General features: G+C 44.4%; 1 protein-coding gene across 1 annotated transcript; it reads left to right on the top strand.

The window, feature by feature from the left end:
• Positions 1 to 9,715: 9,715 nt before the first annotated feature.
• Positions 9,716 to 10,805, top strand: LOC124690627. Its single transcript, XM_047223987.1, has 5 exons — positions 9,716 to 9,880; positions 9,974 to 10,084; positions 10,178 to 10,303; positions 10,403 to 10,549; positions 10,663 to 10,805. The coding sequence occupies exons 1-5, from the start codon at positions 9,716 to 9,718 to the stop codon at positions 10,663 to 10,665; spliced, it is 552 nt and encodes a 183-aa protein (XP_047079943.1). The 3' UTR covers positions 10,666 to 10,805.
• The last annotated feature ends 9,029 nt before the right edge of the window (positions 10,806 to 19,834 follow it).

Below are 19,834 nucleotides of genomic sequence, written 5' to 3'. Positions count from 1 at the left end.
ACGCAATGTGTTCATCATCCAACAAAAGAGTGTAGAGTATGCATTTATCTATTCTGTTATGTGATCAATGTTGAGAGTGTCCACTAGTGAAAGTCTAATCCCTAGGCCTTGTTACTGCTATCGCTGCTTGTTTACTGTTTTACTGCGTTACTACTGCTGCATTACTACTGCTTGTTTATCGTCCCGGGCAAAGCACTTTTCTCGGTGCCGTTGCTACTACTTATTCATACCACCCGTATTTCACTATCTCTTCGCCGAACTAGTGCACCTATTAGGTGTGTTGGGGACACAAGAGACTTCTTGCTTTGTGGTTGCAGTGGTTGCATGAGAGGGATATCTTTGACCTCTTCCTCCCTGAGTTCGATAAACCTTGGGTGATCCACTTAAGGGAAACTTGCTGCTGTTCTACAAACCTCTGCTCTTGGAGGCCCAACACTGTCTACAAGAATAGAAGCTCCCGTAGACATCACTAACCAAGCCCAAATGAAGGCATAATGCCACCGGGGCACCGCCGCAGGGGTGTAGTCAATGGTGTAGACCGCGCGGTCAACGAATTAGGGTTTCTCTGGATGCCGCACCTCGGGGGGTGGGAATGCCCCCAAAACTTGTGTGTGTCCACATGGTGTGTACACAAGTGTGGAAGGATGTTGTTGGATCCAATAATGGACCCCTGGGTTTGTCCGGCTTCACGCACATGCGCTGACGGCACTTAGGCAGTTCCAGGATGTATCGGGGAACTCCCCGATGGGGTGAACCGAGGTAATCTTGAGATAGTATGGATCCATATCCTTGACACCACATGTCCCTATGACCTAACCAAGCCCAAATGAAGGCATAATGCCACCGGGGCACCGCCGCTGGGTGATACGTCCAAAACGTATCAACTTTCCCGAACACTTTTGCTATTGTTTTGCCTCTAATTTGTGTATTTTGGATGCAACTAACACAGACTAACGCTGTTTTCAGCAGAACTGTTCTGGTGTCTCGTTTTTGTGCAGAAATACAACTTTCAGGAAAAACCTCGGAATTTATACAGGAGGCCCTATTTTCCCAGAACACTTACGGAGCCAGAAGGGCAAGTCAGGTGGAGGCCCGAGGGCCCCACACCCTATGGCGGCGCGGCCCAGGAGGGGGGGCGCGCGGCCCTAGCGTGTGGCCCCCTCGGCCGGCCTCCGACGCCCTCCTTCGGATTACTTATCGCCCTCAACCTAAAAACGCACGGGGAGAAGTCGAAGTCGCCAGAAACCATCCAGAACGCCGCCACATCGCGAAACTCCGTCTCGGGAGCCAGAAGTCTCCGTTCTGGCACTCCGCCGGGACGGGGAATTGGAGGAGATCATCGCCACCATCACCACCGACGCCTCTCCATCGACCAGCCATGTTTCCCCCATCCATGTGTGAGTAATTCCCCCGCTGTAGGCTGAAGGGGATGGTAGGGATTGGATGAGATTGGTCATGTAATAGTGTAAGATTGTTAGGGCATAGTGCCTAGTGTCCATAATTGGTACTTTGATGATATTGTTGCAACTTGTTATGCTTAATTCTTGTCACTAGGGCCCGAGTGCCATGATCTCAGATCTGAACATGTTATTATTTCATCATGATATTCATTGTTTATGGTCTTACCTCGCAAGTTGTATACACATGTCGCTGTCCGGAACCAATGGCCCCGAAGTGACGAAATCGGGACAACCGGAGGGGATGGTAGTGATGTGAGGATCACATGTGTTCACGGAGTGTTAATGCTTTGCTCCGGTACTCTATTAAAAGGAGTACCTTAATATCCAGTAGATTCCCTTGAGGCCCGGCTGCCACCGGCTGGTAGGACAAAAGATGTTGTGCAAGTTTCTCATTGCGAGCACGTACGACTATAATTGGAACACATGCCTATTGATTGCTTTGTACTTAGACACCATTTTATTATTATCTCGTAAATGCCCCGCTTGATTGTTACATGAGTTTCTCTCATCCATGAAACGCCCGTTATCCGTCCCCGTGCCTACGTATTTTAATCCTCGCTGTTTACTATAATCACTACTGCTGTCTCCGTTACTCCGCTGCGTTATTTCACTACTCGCTATCGCTATAAAACTGTTACTACTGATAAACCTTTGCGAGCAAGTCTGTTTCCAGGTGCAGCTGAATTGAAAACTCCGCTGTTAAGGCTTTCAAGTATTCTTTGTCTCCCCTTGTGTCGAATCAATAAATTGGGTTTTACTACCCGCGAAGACCGATCCCCTATACTTGTGGGTCATCAAGACCGTTTTCTGGCGCCGTTGCCGGGGAGGCATAGCTCTACTCATAAGTTCACCTGGGGAGTACACTCTACCTCTCTCTCTGTTTTATTTTGTTTTACTTTGTTTTGCTTAGTTTACTTTTGCCTAGTTTATTTGTGCTTAGTTTATTTCTGTCTTGTTTTATTTTTCTTAGTTTACTTTTGTCTAGTTTCTTTTTGTCTTGTTTTACTTTTCTCATATACCCAAAAATCCATAAAAATTTGAAAAACCTAAAAATTAAAAACTGCTGTTATGGGAGAACCTACAACCTATTTGGAGCTTATAGAATATTATAATAATTATAGAGAATCAAGAGCGGGAAAAGTGATGAGTGCTGTGATAGAAAAATTGAATACAATTACTAAAATCTTGCTTAAACGCCATGATATAAACTCGTTGCTCTCAACAGGACACTAAACATCTTAAATTTCAATGTGGCTTTAGTGAGGAATTTTTAATTAAGAACTATAATCGGAATAGCTATATTCATTTTGGGTTTGAAGAGGTAGAACAATTTGTCATATTTATGGGAGCCTCCGAGATAGAATCCTTCATGGTTAAAAATTATGAAACTTGTGTTGTTTGTAAGGACCTTAAAGATTATGTCTCTTCTATCCTTAATTTTTGCAATCAAAGTTACACCGATAATCCTTATATCATTGATTATAAAGAGAGACTCATTAATGCACAAGAATGCACTCACAATTTGCAGGGACCCGTGGAAGAAGAAATTGATGAACCCGAAAGCTCATTGGATGAAAAAGAGGATGAAATTGATGAACCTGAAAGCTCATTGGATGAAAAAGAAGAGGAGAGTGATGAACAAAAGGAGGAAGAATGGATTAGCTACCCATGCCAACCTTCTAATGAGAGTAACTCTTTATCTCTTACACTATTTGATTGTCCTCCATGCTTACCGAAAGAGGTTGAATGTTATGTTCCTGTGGATTCTCTTGAAATAGTACCTACGAGTAAAACTTGTGAGAATAATTATGCTACTGTTATTTATGATAATCCATGCTACTTTGATAAATCTTATGATAATGCTTTGTTTGTGCCTGATGTCGAAATGCATGGTACTAAAGAATTTTGCGTAGCAAATGTTTATGATAAAGCTCTTGATGATGGTCCTATGTTACTTGATAATATTAATTGCACTACTAATGAAAATGGGATTGGAGAGATCTTGACATTATCTATGAGTCCCATATCTCTTGAGAATGATCAATCATCTTGTTACATTATTGATAAAAGTGGGTTTGAAAGTTTTAATCCTACTATTTCTGAGCTTGATAAAAATTATGTGTTTGTGAATCATGAAAGACATGCTGCATGTGATAGTTATATTGTTGAGTTCATCCATGAAGCTACTGAAAATTATTATGAGAGAGGAAAATATGGTTGTAAAAATTTGCATAGTACTAAAACACCTCTCTATATGCTGAAAATCTTGAAGTTACTCTTGTTTTACCTTCTTATGCTTGTCACTTTGTTCTTCATGAATTTATTTGTGTACAAGATTCCTATGCATAGGAAGTGGGTTAGACTTAAATGTGTTTTGAATTTGCTTTTTGATGCTCTCTTTTGCTTCAATTCTTATTTCTTGCGAGTGCATCATTAAAACTGCTGAGCCCATCTTAATGGCTATAAAGAAAGAACTTCTTGGGAGATAATCGATGTGTTTATTTTGCTACTGTTTTGTTGTGTCTTGGAAGTTGTTACTACTGTAGCAACCTCTCCTTATCTTTATTTTATTGCAATGTTGTGCCAAGTGAAGCCTCTAATCGAAGGTTGATACTAGATTTGGATTTCTGCGCAGAAACAGATTTCTATCTGTCACGAATCTGGGCTATTTTCTCTGTAGGTAACTCATAAAATTATGCCACTTTACGTGCGTGTTCCTCAGATATGTACGCAACTTTCGTTAGTTTTGAGTTTTCTGATTTGAGCAACGGAAGTACCCCTTTTAAATTCGTCTTTACTGGCTGTTCTGTTTTAGCAGATTCTGTCTCTGTTTTTTGCATTGTCTCTTGCGGACTTTAAGCAAGGCTTTCTAGACGTGGAGAGCTGTAGCTAATGTTTTATTGAGTTCTTGCAATATGTCACTACAGGACCAATGTGAATTCAAGTTTTTTTGAGTACTAACCCCTCTAATGAAGTTTATGAGAAGTTTGGTGTGAAGGAAGTTTTCAAGGATCAAGAGAGGAGGATGATATATGATCAAGAAGAGTGAAAAGTCTAAGCTTGGGGATGCCCCCGTGGTTCATCCCTGCATATTTCAAGAAGACTCAAGCGTCTAAGCTTGGGGATGCCTTGGGCATCCCCTTCTTCATCAACTTATCAGGTTTCTTCTATTGAAACTATATTTTTATTCGGTCACATCTTATGTTTTTCACTTGGAGCGTCTGTGTGTTTTATTTTTGTTTATGTTTGAATAAGATTGGATCCTAGCAATCCTTGTTTGGGAGAGAGACACGCTCCGCTTTTTCATATGAACACTTGTTCTTCGTTTTACTTTTAATGTTCAATGATAAAAGTTGGAAGCTACATCACTTATGGTTATTTGGTTGGAAACAGAAAATTCCTCATATTGTCTTGAATAATTTGACACTTGGCAATTGTTTTGAGCTCTCAAGTAGATCATGATTAAGTTTTTTCATATAGTTTAAACCTATTAGTGGAGAACTACTGTAGAGCTTGTTGAAATTGGTTTGCATGATTGGTCTCTCTTAAGGTCTCGATATTTTCTGGTAAAAGTGTTTGAGCAACAAGGAAGACAGTGTAGAGTATTATAATGCTTGCAATATGTTCTTATGTAAGTTTTGTCTGTACCGGTTCATACTTGTGTTTGCTTCAAATAACCTTGCTAGCCCAAAGCCTTGTACCGAGAGGGAATGCTTCTCGTGCATCCAAAACCTTGAGCCAACCACTATGCCATTTGTGTCCACCATACCTACCTACTACATGGTATTTCTCCGCCATTCCAAAGTAAATTGCTTGAGTGCTACCTTTAAACAATTCAAAATTTATCACCTCTGATTTGTTTCAATGTTTAATAGCTCATGAGGAAGTATGTGGTGTTTATCTTTCAATCTTGTTGGGCAACTTTCACCAAAGGACTAGTGGCTTCATCCGCTTATCCAATAATTTTGCAAAAAGAGCTGGCAACGGGGTTCCCAGCCCCAATTAATCAACTTTCACTAATAATTCTCTTCACATGTTTTGCTCTGATTCATCAGTAAGCAACTTAATTTTGCAAATAGACACTCCTCCATGGTATGTGATTGATGGAAGGCACCCGAGGATTCGGTTAGCCATGGCTTGTGTAAGCAAAGGTTGGGGGGAGTGTCACCCATAATAAAACTAAAATACGTGTGTAAACAAAAGAGAAGAGGGATGATCTACCTTGCTCGGTAGAGATAACGTCCTTCATGGGAGCCGCTCTTGAAAGTCCGGTTGGCGAGGTAGTTGGTGTACCCATTACCATTCGTTGACAACAACAAACACCTCTTAAAACAATTTTACTCCCGTTTTAAAAAATGAAAAGCTCTAGCGCATGTTAATCCCTCGCTTCCCTCTGCGAAGGGTCAATCTTTTACTTTTATGTTGTGTCTCCATCCTTTCTTTGAGCACTTTCTTGAGAGCACAACTGTCATTCTTAGTGTAATATGCCTGTCTCAAAATATGATTGATTGTGGTATAACTTTGATGCTTTTATCTTTGACAATCACTATTTCTAGTCTTTCTATAAACTTCAGAGGTGCCTGAGCATTTATGTTTTGCTGATCAAATATGGGCAAGCGAGATACCACTCTATCATGCTCTTTTATGAACATTGCAATCCCGCTTATATACATGATTCATGATGCTTATTATTAATTGTTGGTACCTTTCCATGATTGACATAGCTATTAGATGATCTTATTTGCATGTATCTTATTATGAACTGCCTAAGTGTTATCCATAGCATGAGAATATATACATCATATGAACAAATGTGTTCGTGAAAGTTCTTTTATCGCTCGCTTGTTAACTGAATTGCTTGAGGACAAGCAATAAGCTAAGCTTGGGGGAGTTGATACGTCCAAAACGTATCTACTTTCCCGAACACTTTTGCTATTGTTTTGCCTCTAATTTGTGTATCTTGGATGCAACTAACACGGTCTAACGCTGTTTTTAGCAGAACTGTTCTGGTGTCTCGTTTTTGTGCAGAAATCCAACTTTCAGGAAAAACTTCGGAATTTATACAGAAGGCCCTATTTTCCCAGAACACTTACGGAGCCAGAAGGGCAAGTCAGGTGGAGCCCCGAGGGCCCCACACCCTAGGGCGGCGCGGCCCAGGAGGGGGGGCGCGCGGCCCTAGCGTGTGGCCCCCTCGGCCGGCCTCCGACGCCCTCCTTCGGACTACTTATCGCCCTCAACCTAAAAACGCATGGGGAGAAGTCGAAGTCGCCAGAAACCCTCCAGAACGCCGCCACATCGCGAAACTCCGTCTCGGGAGCCAGAAGTCTCCGTTCTGGCACTCCGCCGGGACGGGGAATTGGAGGAGATCATCGCCACCATCACCACCGACGCCTCTCCATCGACCAGCCATGTTTCCCCCATCCATGTGTGAGTAATTCCCCCGCTGTAGGCTGAAGGGGATGGTAGGGATTAGATGAGATTGGTCATGTAGTAGTGTAAGATTGTTAGGGCATAGTGCCTAGTGTCCGTAATTGGTACTTTGATGATATTGTTGCAACTTGTTATGCTTAATGCTTGTCACTAGGGCCCGAGTGCCATGATCTCAGATCTGAACATGTTATTATTTCATCATGATATTCATTGTTTATGGTCTTACTCGCAAGTTGTATACACATGTCGCTGTCCGGAACCAATGGCCCCGAAGTGACGAAATCGGGACAACCGGAGGGGATGGTAGTGATGTGAGGATCACATGTGTTCACGGAGTGTTAATGCTTTGCTCCGGTACTCTATTAAAAGGAGTACCTTAATATCCAAGAGATTCCCTTGAGGCCCGGCTGCCACCGGCTGGTAGGACAAAAGATGTTGTGCAAGTTTCTCATTGCGAGCACGTACGACTATAAATGGAACACATGCCTATTGATTGCTTTGTACTTAGACACCGTTTTATTATTATCTGCAAATGCCCTGCTTGATTGTTACATGAGTTTCTCTCATCCATGCAACGCCCGTTATCTGTCCCCATGCCTACAGTATTTTAATCATGCTGTTTACTATAATCACTACTGCTGTCTCTCGTTACTCCGCTCGTTATTTCACTACCGCTATCGCTATAAAACTCGTTACTACCGATAAACCTTTGCGAGCAAGTCTCGTTTCCAGGTGCAGCTGAATTGACAACTCCGCTGTTAAGGCTTTCAAGTATTCTTTGTCTCCCCTTGTGTCGAATCAATAAATTGGGTTTTACTACCCGCGAAGACTGCTGCGATCCCCTATACTTGTGGGTCATCACTGGGGTGTAGTCAATGGTGTAGACTGCGCGGTCAACGGATTAGGGTTTCTCTGGATGCCGCACCTCGGAGGGTGGGAATGCCCCCAAAACTTGTGTGTGTCCACATGGTGTGTACACAAGTGTGTAGGGATGTTGTTGGATCCAATAATGGACCCCTGGGTTTGTTCGGCTTCACGCACATGCGCTGACGGCACTTAGGCAGTTCCAGGACGTATCGGGGGAACTCCCCGATGGGGTGAACCGAGGTAATCTTGAGATATTATGGATCCATATCCTTGACACCACATGTCCATATGACCTAACCAAGCCCAAATGAAGGCATAATTCCACCGGGGCACCGCTGCTGGAGTGTAGTCAATGGTGTAGACCGCACGGTCAACGGATTAGGGTTTCTCTGGATGCCACACCTCGGGGGGGGGGGGGGGGGGAATGCCCCCAAAACTTGTGTGTGTCCACATGGTGTCTACACAAGTGTGGAGGGATGTTGTTGGATCCAATAATGGACCCCTGGGTTTGTCCGGCTTCACGCACATGCGCCGACGGCACTTAGGCAGTTCCAGGACGTATCGGGGGAACTCCCCGATGGGGTGAACCGAGGTAATCTTGAGATAGTATGGATCCATATCCTTGACACCACATGTCCCTATGACCTAACCAAGCCCAAATGAAGGCATAATGCCATCGGGGCACCGCCGCTGGGGTGTAGTCAATGGTGTAGACCGCGCGATCAACGGATTAGGGTTTCTCTGGATGCCGCACCTCGGGGGGTGTGAATGCCCCCAAAACTTGTGTGTGTCCACATGGTGTGTACACAAGTGTGGAGGGATGTTGTTGGATCCAATAATGGACCCATGGGTTTGTCTGGCCTCACGCACATGCGCTGACGGCACTTAGGCAGTTCCAGGACGTATCGGGGGAACTCCCCGATAGGGTCCTGAAGAAAGAAATTGTTCAAAAAGGTCTTACATTGTCGAAGGAGGAGTTCATGGGCGTAAGTAAATTGTCTCTTATTCTCTGTTGGTGCTAATTGCATTACATGTTCTTGAAATGAGATTCTTCCATTCTTTAGATTGCTCCCAAATGGGTCGATGGACGAGACGATGGATGGGCGGCGTTGGTGGACTTGTGGGTCGGGGAAGATGCGGAGTTCATGGCGCAAAGCATGAAAAATAGGGAGAATCGTCGCAAGGATGGAACACACAATGCAGGAAACCGGTCCCATGATCGCTACAAGGCGCACCAGGTAATTCTTTCTCAGATGTGGCAAATACTGGATTCTTGTGTTCCTATTGGCTGTGAGAAACAGGGGATCAGTTTTGTTGCCAACCAGGTAATTCTTGTGAAGCACAACCATCAGTTGCTTATTTTACTGGCTGTGCGATTGCATCTTTCACAAATACCTTGTGATGCGAAATAAGAAAACACATTACTCGACTGGTCCACTGATATGCTTGCTATCATTATATAAGTGATTTCCATGCCATGTATTCCATTGTTTGACCCTGTTATGTTATATAATCAGACTTTTAATCCATCGGTTCTGGAAATCCATCTTGTTTTGTAGTTCTTCAGTTGGAAGCATCCGACCTGGTTCTATGTTGGTTTTCTTCAGTAATTTGTTTCCTACACTATCATACCTGACAATTACAAGTTTGAACCAGTAATTTTTTCTGAATTTCGTAGACTATCAGCTGCAACCTTGTCCTACATACACTGAAGTTTTGCACAGTGGCCAGTTTTGAATCCTGTATACATTTTTTTGGCGTTTCAGGAGCAAGTTCATGGGAAGCCGCTTACTAAGTTAGGAGCCTGGAAGATGTCGCATAAGAAGACGAAGGTCGACAAACCTAGAGAGGAGCAATACTATGGTAAGTCTGGCACATAATTTCAAAATTACGCGACGGCGTTCAAAAAACTGCACGGGGAGGATTCTCAGCCCCTTGAGGAGGAGGTCGACGAGACAATGGTGATCGTGTCAGGGCTCGGCAAGCGGCATGGCCGCCATCAGATTCTTGATGGGGTGATCGCGCCTACCACCACACTCACACAAATTCGAGCTTCTAGCATGAGCAGCAGTCAGTTGATCCCACCTCGTCCACGGCCCGATGGATCTAGGCAGGCCTTCGATGTAAGTTCTTCCTAATTTTCATCATTTTTCTAACTTTTCATTCATGCACCGCTAGTTGGTTATATTGTTGAGATTCATTATGTCAAATTGTAGACTTCTCTGGATGAGGCATACGATAGGCTCTATGAGAGTTATGAGGAGAATCTTGAGGAGTACGTGAAGTCGGTTGAAGCCCACGATGCGTACCAAGCCAGCCATAATGCGGTTAGTTCTTTCTCATTCTATCCAAGAGAAGTTTCATGTTCACTAGTTTTAACTGTTCTCTTTGCAACGCGTGACATCTAAACCAACTTGCAGGCGGTGATGGCGTATATTACTACTGGAGTTCAGCCGACTATGGGATCTCCGCCACCACCAAAACCACAGCTACCAAGGATCCCAACGAGAGAAGAATTCCTCGCCTCGGTCGCCTCAGGAATTCCAGTAAGTCCTTTGCAAGACGACTCAATCACTAGTTCTGGTTTTGTGGTTTTGTTGCACACAGAGAGATTTATAATTGCTATCTATTGCTCTAACATATAGGGATCAGCTCAGTCCAGCAGTGACTTTGGTCGTGCTTCTGCCTCGCCCTCACCCTCGCCTAGCCAGTCGCGGCCTATCACTCCGATTCATACCGGAAGTAGTCGTGGTCCTAGTGCTTCTGCTGAGCCTGCTGACTTGCCGTTTCAGGTTAGTTCCATGTGAACTTGAGCATCAAAGCTATACTCGGACAATTTGCCTTGCAAAAATTTCGAACATGAACAATTGCCAATGCTAAATGGTTCTTTTTCTTTGTTATGTAGTGATGATGCTCTAGGAGGCAGACCTTGACAAGTGCGGGAACTCGAAGTCCGTTGTTTGTGATCGTTGGACTTGTAATGTCTTGCTTGTGTCGTGTGACATATATCATGAAGAACATATGTATCTGAAGTTGTCGTGCTTGTGTCATCATGTATACATGTGAATTCGTTGTGTTTGGGCCATTTGACACGAGGACTATATGTGCACATGCATTAGTGGCCGTTAATTATGTGTTGCACTTTACGTGAGCTTGTCTATCTGTTTATATGTGAGCTTTTGTTTCTGTAATGATATATAATATATATGCTCATTTGTGCCTGGAAAGAAAACTAGAAAAAACAGGAAAATAAAAAAATAAACTAGACCATAGGTGCCGACGGCCAGGCCGTCGGCGTAGCTATGGCGCAGTGCTCCCAGATTGCGGCACGTGGATCTGTGCCGACGGCCGCACCGTCGGCGTAGCTACGAATGTGCTCCACACTGCTGGAGGTATGCCGACGGCCGTCGGCATAGCTCCACAGTCGTCCCATACGCTGATGCACCCAGGTGACGCCACTTGGCACTGAGGCGCCGATGGCCACCACCGTCGGCGTAGCGGCGACGTAGAAGGGTGTACCAGTTGACGCCACGTGCACTCGTCGTGCCGACGGTCCGGCCGTCGGCGTATCACCGACGCCATCAGACGGCCGTCTCCGTGGAAATACGACACCGACGGTTGAGCTGGGCCTACGGCCGAAGAAAAACCGTCGGCATGGAGTAGACGCCGACGGTTGGAGATGCGCCGACGGCCAGATCCGCTACACCGACGGCTGTACGCTGACGGCCACCGTCGGCACAACAGTACGCCGACGGCTTGCCCGTGTACGCCGACGGCTGGTGGCCGTCGGCATATAACCGTTTTCCTGTAGTGGTAGTTCTTTCGTGTGCACTTTTCACTCTTATTCGTACGGTGTGAATTCTTGCAAGATTCTTGAGATAAGTGTGGTACGGACAGCAATTTCCACCAGGTGGTTAGCATCACTACCTACTTGCATGTATTCAAATACATGACCACGTTTTTCGATAATGTGAAAAGGCTGCCCGGCCGGGTAACTTTTCGCTCGCTTTTCGCAGGTGCTCGTACCTAATGCATGTGACACTTGCATTCTAGACGTTCTAATACGTCGATAGAGAAGCGGTTTTTTTTTTTTTTTTTTTTTTTTTTTTTTTTTTTGCGCTGCCGAAGCAGAGAACTGCCTGCGCAGGGCAGTTTTTCAAAAAGCATAAACCGTTGGTAGATTGTGTTTCTGGATAGACTGCTTGGTTTAGTCGTTGCTTACTTCAACTATTGACGTTGATCGGCACGGAAGCTGTAGACTTGTAATACTACGTACAACTAATCAAGCTGAAAATTAACTACTAGGAGAGTAGGAGGTTGATACGGTCTAGCTAGCACTGATACCACTTCAGAGACGAATTCACAGAAGCTAGCTTGCTGGCTAGATGTTCAAACAAAAACCATATCCTAATTCTCGGACCGCATCCAGCCGACATTATGCGTATGTACGCTCGATCGACTACTTTTCGCGTCCAGGGGTTTCTGCGGGTAACACAATCTATAGATTAGCATCGCATAATTGACTTGACTGGGCCAGCGAAGTTCGAGATTATGGGACTAATCATGATCTCGGTTAATGGCTTCGTCAATTCAAATCTGAATTCATTACAAATGTTCCGTCTAGATTATGGCACCAATCGTCCAAGCCGATGAGGGCCTGTCCTGCTTGCCGCTGCAGCCCACTGGCGGGACGGCGTGGTCCGTTCCTTCACCGACCAACTGAACCGTACCGCCGACCGGCCGGGACACCACCATCATGTGCACGATGTATGTTTCTCAGTTCCCATTGCTCCCGTCTCGTCCATTTTCGATTTTGCATGCATCATGGGCATGCGTTGATCGATCCATGCATGTAGGTTAGTAGTTCATATATAGGTGAAGGAGACAGGTGTGCGGTGCGGCTTGCTTAATGCGTAGCCTCGCAATTTAAGGCAGCACCGCACACCTGTCTCCTTCACTTTGTTGCCATATCTCTGATTTTTTTTTCTTCGGCTTTGGTTGTCGCTGGTTTCTTTTTTCCCTTTTCCTCATCTAGGCGGCGCACATGTAAATGCACGAGACCTAGATCTTATCTTCACCTGGTCATATCATGTATTTTCTTCGCCGAGGCCTTAGCCGAGGCCGCCACAACGGAGCTGGTAGCCTATGCACTCGACACCGACGTCGACCAAGGAGAGCTCATATACGCACCAGCTCCGGCCGCATCAGGTGCGAGCCACTTCTTTTGCGCATCAACCGCCTCATTCCCCATCTGCGCCATCCCCTTCTCCATGGACTCCGAGAGAGAGAGAGAGAGAGAGAGAGAGAGAGAGAGAGAGAGAGAGAGAGAGAGAGAGAGAGAGAGAGAGAGAGAGAGAGAGAGAGAGAGAGAGAGAGAGAGAGAGAGAGAGAGAGAGCCACATTAGAGCAACAACGAACGCCAATGATGAGAACAGTAGATAGGAAGGGCAAACATTGTCAAAGTCATCGTGCTAATACCTCAAAGGACCAACACATTAGAGCAACAGCGAACGCCAATGATGAGAACAGTACATAGGAAGAGCCAAACATATAACCATACTAACTGATAGAAACACGAGCAGGATTCTAGGAGATCCGCCAAACATAAAACTCCATGCGCACTCTGCCAGCGCAAGGCGCACCATCACATCGAGGATAGAACGAGGAGGACCTCATTTCTGCTTCCAGGATGTGGCCGCCGCATCACAATCCCGAAGAAGACACAAAAACACCCTAAAAAAACAGAAAACCTCTCGCAGGCGAGGGGCTGTGGCCCGCAAGGCCTCCAAGGTCCCTAGGCCACCAAAGGTGGAGCAGACCAGCCGTGACTCCGACGAGGGGACGAAACCCTAGATGGGTGTGTTACCCTAGTTTGTTTTTTCTTTTCCTTCTCTAGGCGGCACACAAGTAAATGCACGAAATCTGGATCGTCTTTGCTTATATCATATTTTATCCTCCTTCTTCTTCTTCCGGTGAAGCTAAGTCACTTATTTTCGGGGAGAGGGACTTGCACGGTCCTGCTCAAACACGATCAATTAACTCTTTCATATTACCTTATTCTTCTAAACAGAACTTATATTTCCAAATGGAGGTAATATATACTTCATACGGACGTACATGCCGAGAACATGCACATCTATCTAAGTCTTGCTTGAAATTGCCAGGCAATGTAAAGTCTCCTTTTTTTTTTTCGCTCTCCACCTTCGTCAACCGATGCATGCATGTACTCATCCAACGCCCAGACTGGTATGCACATGCATGCATTGGTTACTCCAAATGGTTTTTGCCTCGTTGAGCTGCGTCGACCGATAGGTTGTTCGCGCTTGTTTCCTCGCTGAATCTTCTTCGCCCGTGCTGTCCGTGCTACCGATCCCCGAAAATTCACTATGACATGATGCCTAGCCTTTTGTTTAATTAAAGAGCATGTGTTTGAATACATTTTTGTTTAAATAGTATGTGTTTGAATACATATATGCTATAGCTTAATTACGACTAGGAGCAAACGACTAGGTAGTTGGAATTATATTCAAATATCTGGACACATGCACTAGGCATTTTTGACGCCCCATGATAAGGATACGCTCATCTCACACAAGAAATGTCTCTCTTCCGTGCAGAAGGGACCTCCCATGCACGCATCACCTAGTTTTCGTTCATTGTCATTCAGTCCAATTCCTCTGCAGACGACAAAAACTAAGTGGAACTTGTTGAAACATAGTGCTTCTTGTCCTCAATTTTGTTGACGACAAGCATCAAAATGATATCCTCGATCTCATCATTATAAAATCAAATCCTAACATGAAATGGAACTCAGGGATCCACCCTTGTTGATACTGAAAAAACCCTAGCATGAAAAGATCCTTGCAGATCTAAACGAAAAACGAGTGAGATTACGATTGACCGCATTTACCATTGCCCTGTTGTCGGGATCTTCCTCCTCGAACGTCTCGACGTTGTCCGGATTGTTGATCTTCAGCCCCGCCTCCTTCCTCTTCTCGTCTGGTTCTTCTTCTTCCTACGGCGGATCTACGCCTCCGTCTCTGACTTCTGCTTGCCTTAGCCGAGGCTGCCACAACGGAGCTGGTAGCCAATGCATTCGACACCGACGTCGACCAAGGAGATTTCATATACGCACCAGCCCCGGCCGCATTAGGTGCTGAATCTTCTTCGCCCGTGCTGTCCGTGCTACCGATCCCCGAAAATTCACTATGACATGATGCCTAGCCTTTTGTTTAATTAAAGAGCATGTGTTTGAATACATTTTTGTTTAAATAGTATGTGTTTGAATACATATATGCTATAGCTTAATTACGACTAGGAGCAAACGACTAGGTAGTTGGAATTATATTCAAATATCTGGACACATGCACTAGGCATTTTTGACGCCCCATGATAAGGATACGCTCATCTCACACAAGAAATGTCTCTCTTCCGTGCAGAAGGGACCTCCCATGCACGCATCACCTAGTTTTCGTTCATTGTCATTCAGTCCAATTCCTCTGCAGACGACAAAAACTAAGTGGAACTTGTTGAAACATAGTGCTTCTTGTCCTCAATTTTGTTGACGACAAGCATCAAAATGATATCCTCGATCTCATCATTATAAAATCAAATCCTAACATGAAATGGAACTCAGGGATCCACCCTTGTTGATACTGAAAAACCCTAGCATGAAAAGATCCTTGCAGATCTAAACGAAAAACGAGTGAGATTACGATTGACCGCATTTACCATTGCCCTGTTGTCGGGATCTTCCTCCTCGAACGTCTCGACGTTGTCCGGATTGTTGATCTTCAGCCCCGCCTCCTTCCTCTTCTGTCTGGTTCTTCTTCTTCCTACGACGGATCTACGCCTCCGTCTCTGACTTCTGCTTGCCTTAGCCGAGGCTGCCACAACGGAGCTGGTAGCCAATGCATTCGACACCGACGTCGACCAAGGAGATTTCATATACGCACCAGCCCCGGCCGCATCAGGTGTGTGCCACTTCTTCTGCGCATCAACCGCCTCCTTCCCCATATGGGCCATCCCCTTCTCCATGGACTCCGAGAGAGAGAGAGAGAGAGAGAGAGAGAGAGAGAGAGAGAGAGAGAGGGGGGGAGGGAGGGAGGGAGGGAGGGAGGGAGGGAGGGAGGGAGGGAGGGAGGGAGAGAGAGAGAGTGCTGGTGCGGATTTCCCAATTTGGGGATTAGGTGGTAGTGGCTTCGGAGTGAAGACGACACCGCCGATGAAAATATTTGTATGTCTGGTGGTTTAGTTCCGGGAGCGTACAAGTATAATATGTACATGTTATTATGCGCATGAATCCATGCAGGCCATACGAGCTTCTACACTTTTGTATACAAACCCTATAACTTTAACTTTTGCCGTCGGACGATCGTGCCCTCCATCCCAAACTGATATCGTTTAATCCTGACCGTCATTGTGTTTCCAAAACAAGACTTTCCGCCGGGGTGTGCACTAAACATAAAAACGTTGAGTTTTCATCCTCTAGATAGGTCTTCAATAAATAATATTTATACTAAAATTTTATACTTGTTAATATTTTATTTTTATTAATATACAATCTTGATATATGAATTAATTTGTACTAGTTAGGGCACATGACAATGTTCCTAATTTATTAATGATGCTCCCTTTGTTAAACAGTCGTAATGTTAATCACCAAAATAAAACTATTGTATTATGTGTTGTTTTGCAAAAAGGCTAGCTTTTAAATTTTAGGACAATCTCACATTTTTAAACCGAATCATCTTAAATATTATAATAAATACATGATCACATTGGGATTAATTTGTAACACTTGGATGAGTTATAGTATATATATGTGTATCCATATATGACCACATATGAAGGTAGTAACCTAGACTAGTAACATGGCATATTAACACACACCACACAGTTAGGCTGCTCATATGTGGGGAGTAACTTAGACTAGTAACATATGCCATGTTACTAGTCTAGGTTACTACCTTCATATAGTGGGTAGTAACTTATATGTGGTGTCATGCATTGTGTCATTTATTATGTTGTAGACTCATTTTGCCTTGGGGTGTGTGATGTTATGGTAACATAGCTAGTTACCACCTCACTCTCTTTCTTCATTTATTCGCATGCCATGTCACCAAAATGCCTTGAGATGTGTAATGCTACTAGCTATGTTACTCCCACTATGAGCAGTCTTATCGCTAAATAGAAAGAAGGACTCAACGAGCACATCTAGTTTGAGTGAATAATGCTGGAGTAGTTTCTGACTTCGTGTTTAAGTTGGCAGTACCACTGAATATCAAAAAACAACGCTACTCATCTCTAAAATGAAAAGAAAACACCACTACTCCCATCGTTTTTATATATTCATTGTGTAGTTCGAGGCAAAAATATTAACTAATAATTTAACCAATGAAGTATAAGTTATATGGCAGAATATATATGTACCTGGAAACATCTTTCAAACATAAATCCAATGGTACTGCCAACTTTATTGGTCAATTTATTATTTAAAGTTCTACCTTAAAATGCGTGATGTCCTTGTATACAAAATCACATGGAGTATTATTATTTAAGATATAATTAATTTTCAATCGAATGAGAACCAATTTAGTACTTGGTCCACTGATATTGTATAATCTCTGTTGCAAAACATGTTGCAACTTACAATTAGCATGACTCACGATTCAAATTCAAATTTACGATGTATTTTTCATAGTTGCAACCTAATTTGCAACTGAAAAAAAATCTCTAACTCAACTTGCTATTCGTAAGTATATGAATGGTGATACAAAAGCGACGACATAGGACTCGGCTAAGAGCTGATAATTAGCAAAAAAAAAAATATTTATATAGGGTCCAATTTTTCGTCTTGCACCGGGCCCCTCAGATCTCAGGGCCGGCCCTGTATGTATGATACTAGTCTATGATACTTCCCATTATGACTAGTCTAAAATAAATAAAAATAGGAAGCCAAAAAGAAGACATGAAATAAATAAATTAAAGCATGGCTTATAATAATGAAAACCTAGCTAGCTAGGATTTGCGTCGCCGGTGGCCTACAGGATGTCGTCCTCATCATTATATTGATGGTGGTGCCCACCGGTGGCAACCACTGCCACTGTGCTTCCACACTGGTGACCAAGCGGGCGTTGCCACCGATTTGGCCGCATAGTATGCAGCTCTGTCATTCCACGCCGCGTCATTCTATGCACGAGATCGCAAACGGTGTACCGCTTTCAGAAAAAGGAAAACATTACACGAACTAGCTAGTTTTTTTTCTGCGGGGAACTAGCTAGTTTGTGTTGTCCAAACGTACTCTGTTTGGTTAGGAAGAGGGAGACGTAACAGACGAGGGTAGTACTGTCGTCTGCTCTTATTTCACTCTTATTCATACGGTCTAAACTCTTGCAAGATTCTTCAGATAAGTGTGGCACGGACAGCAATTTCCACCAGGTGGTTAGCATCACTAGCTACTCAATCTATACCCACGTGGCGAATACAGCGTGCATGTATTCAAATATATGACCAAGTTTTCTGATACTACCTAATGCATGTGTCACACTTACACCTACATTCTAGAAGTTTTTGTCACGGATGCCGAAAGTGGGTAGAAATACGTCGGTCGACAAGCGGCCTTTTCATGTTGCAGAAGCAGAGAACTGTGCGTGCGCGCGGGCAGTGTTCCAAAAGGCATAAACCGTTGGGAGATTGTGTTTCTGGATAGACTGCTTGGTATAGTCGTTGCTTAGTTTTTTTTTTAAATAAAAGGCATGGACTGCACGAATTTAAATTAATAAAGCTCTTAGGTTCGACATAGACATAGTTAAAACATTACATAATGCGGCATATAGCTTCGTCAAAGAAACGAACTAGGTAGGGTAGCTAACAGCACCAGCACTCTCGGCTGCGACCACAAAGGGGACTCAAAAGCAACGCAGGTGGCTTGCTCATTTCTTCTTGGGGCGGTTGCGTCGTGAAGAAGCTTGAGCTTGGCGATTGCGTGCTCTATCCAGGGCCGATCCAATGGCTTTGCCAGGGGCTTCCACAACTGTAGAAAAAAGCATCGTTTTAAAGATATTAGCGGGGTGTTTCATAAATTTTGACTCAATGGTCATCTTGTTTCTAATGAGCCACAATGCCCAAGACTGTGCAATAAAAAGCAGCCAAACGCATCTTCTAAACCTACCCGAAAGATTAGAGATGATAGCAAACAATTACGCAAAGTTAGCGGGGCACCAACTGCAACCCAACAACTGACGGGTAACACTCCAAGCAAAGATCGTCGTGGAGCATGTGAAGAAGATATGCGCAACGTCCTCCGGCCTACCACGGAGTTTGCAACAACCATTGTCTGGCCCCTGCCGAGACGCAATGTTGAGGCTCGTGGTGAGCTTGTCCAGCACAAGCTGCCAAGAGAAGATCTTGTTCTTGAGCGGTATCCGAGCCGCCCAAACATCTCAAAAGTGTGCGATCGAGGCTCCTTGTGCTAGTTTCAACTACATGGACCTGACCGAGAAACAACCCGTTGTTCCAACGGCCAAGACTGAACAAGATTAGTTTGATCAATGATGGCTGTCAAAAGGTGCCAATCTGCTATACCTTGGTGGTCAAGCGATCTGTGAAAGGACAGGGTACCCCCATTTCTGCACACCTGCGCCACCGTGCTCATTTGCGAGGTACAGATGTTGACTAACTCGGGAAATCTGTCCTTGAGAGCTACCTCGCCTGTCCATTTGTCCATCCAGAACTGCGTGCGGTTACCATCTTGAATGTTGTGTCTAGCCTCCAGCTTGAACAGGTGCTTGATCTTGTGGATTCTACGCCAGAATTGAGAACCCCCTTGTCCCGATCCTGCGAAAATGTTGTTAGCGGAGTCGTACTGTGCTCTGATGATCTGCGCCCAAATCGGGTTATCAGGTTGATACAATTTCCAAACCCACTTCAGCATGAGAGCAATATTCATTTTCTTGGAGTTAAGGAGCCCCAGCCCTTCATACTCCTTTGGCATGCACACTGCCGGCCAATTGACTAGGTGATAGCGTCTCTTAGGGCTGGTGCCTTCCCAGTAGAATCTGGCCCGGTGGGAATCA

Source organism: Lolium rigidum, chromosome 2, assembly GCF_022539505.1.
Source record: "Lolium rigidum isolate FL_2022 chromosome 2, APGP_CSIRO_Lrig_0.1, whole genome shotgun sequence".
In the NCBI taxonomy this organism is placed as follows: Eukaryota; Viridiplantae; Streptophyta; class Magnoliopsida; order Poales; family Poaceae; genus Lolium; species Lolium rigidum.
The sequence above is the reverse complement of the archived record's forward strand: the minus strand, read 5'-3'. Positions and strand labels throughout refer to the sequence as shown.

Coding starts and splice junctions, on each gene's coding strand:
- LOC124690627 (XM_047223987.1), top strand. CDS start 9,716: ATGGTGATCGTGTCAGGGCTCGGCAAGCGGCATGGCCGCCATCAGATT. Junction 9,881..9,973: donor GATCTAGGCAGGCCTTCGAT/GTAAGTTCTTCC, acceptor GTCAAATTGTAG/ACTTCTCTGGATGAGGCATA. Junction 10,304..10,402: donor CGGTCGCCTCAGGAATTCCA/GTAAGTCCTTTG, acceptor TCTAACATATAG/GGATCAGCTCAGTCCAGCAG.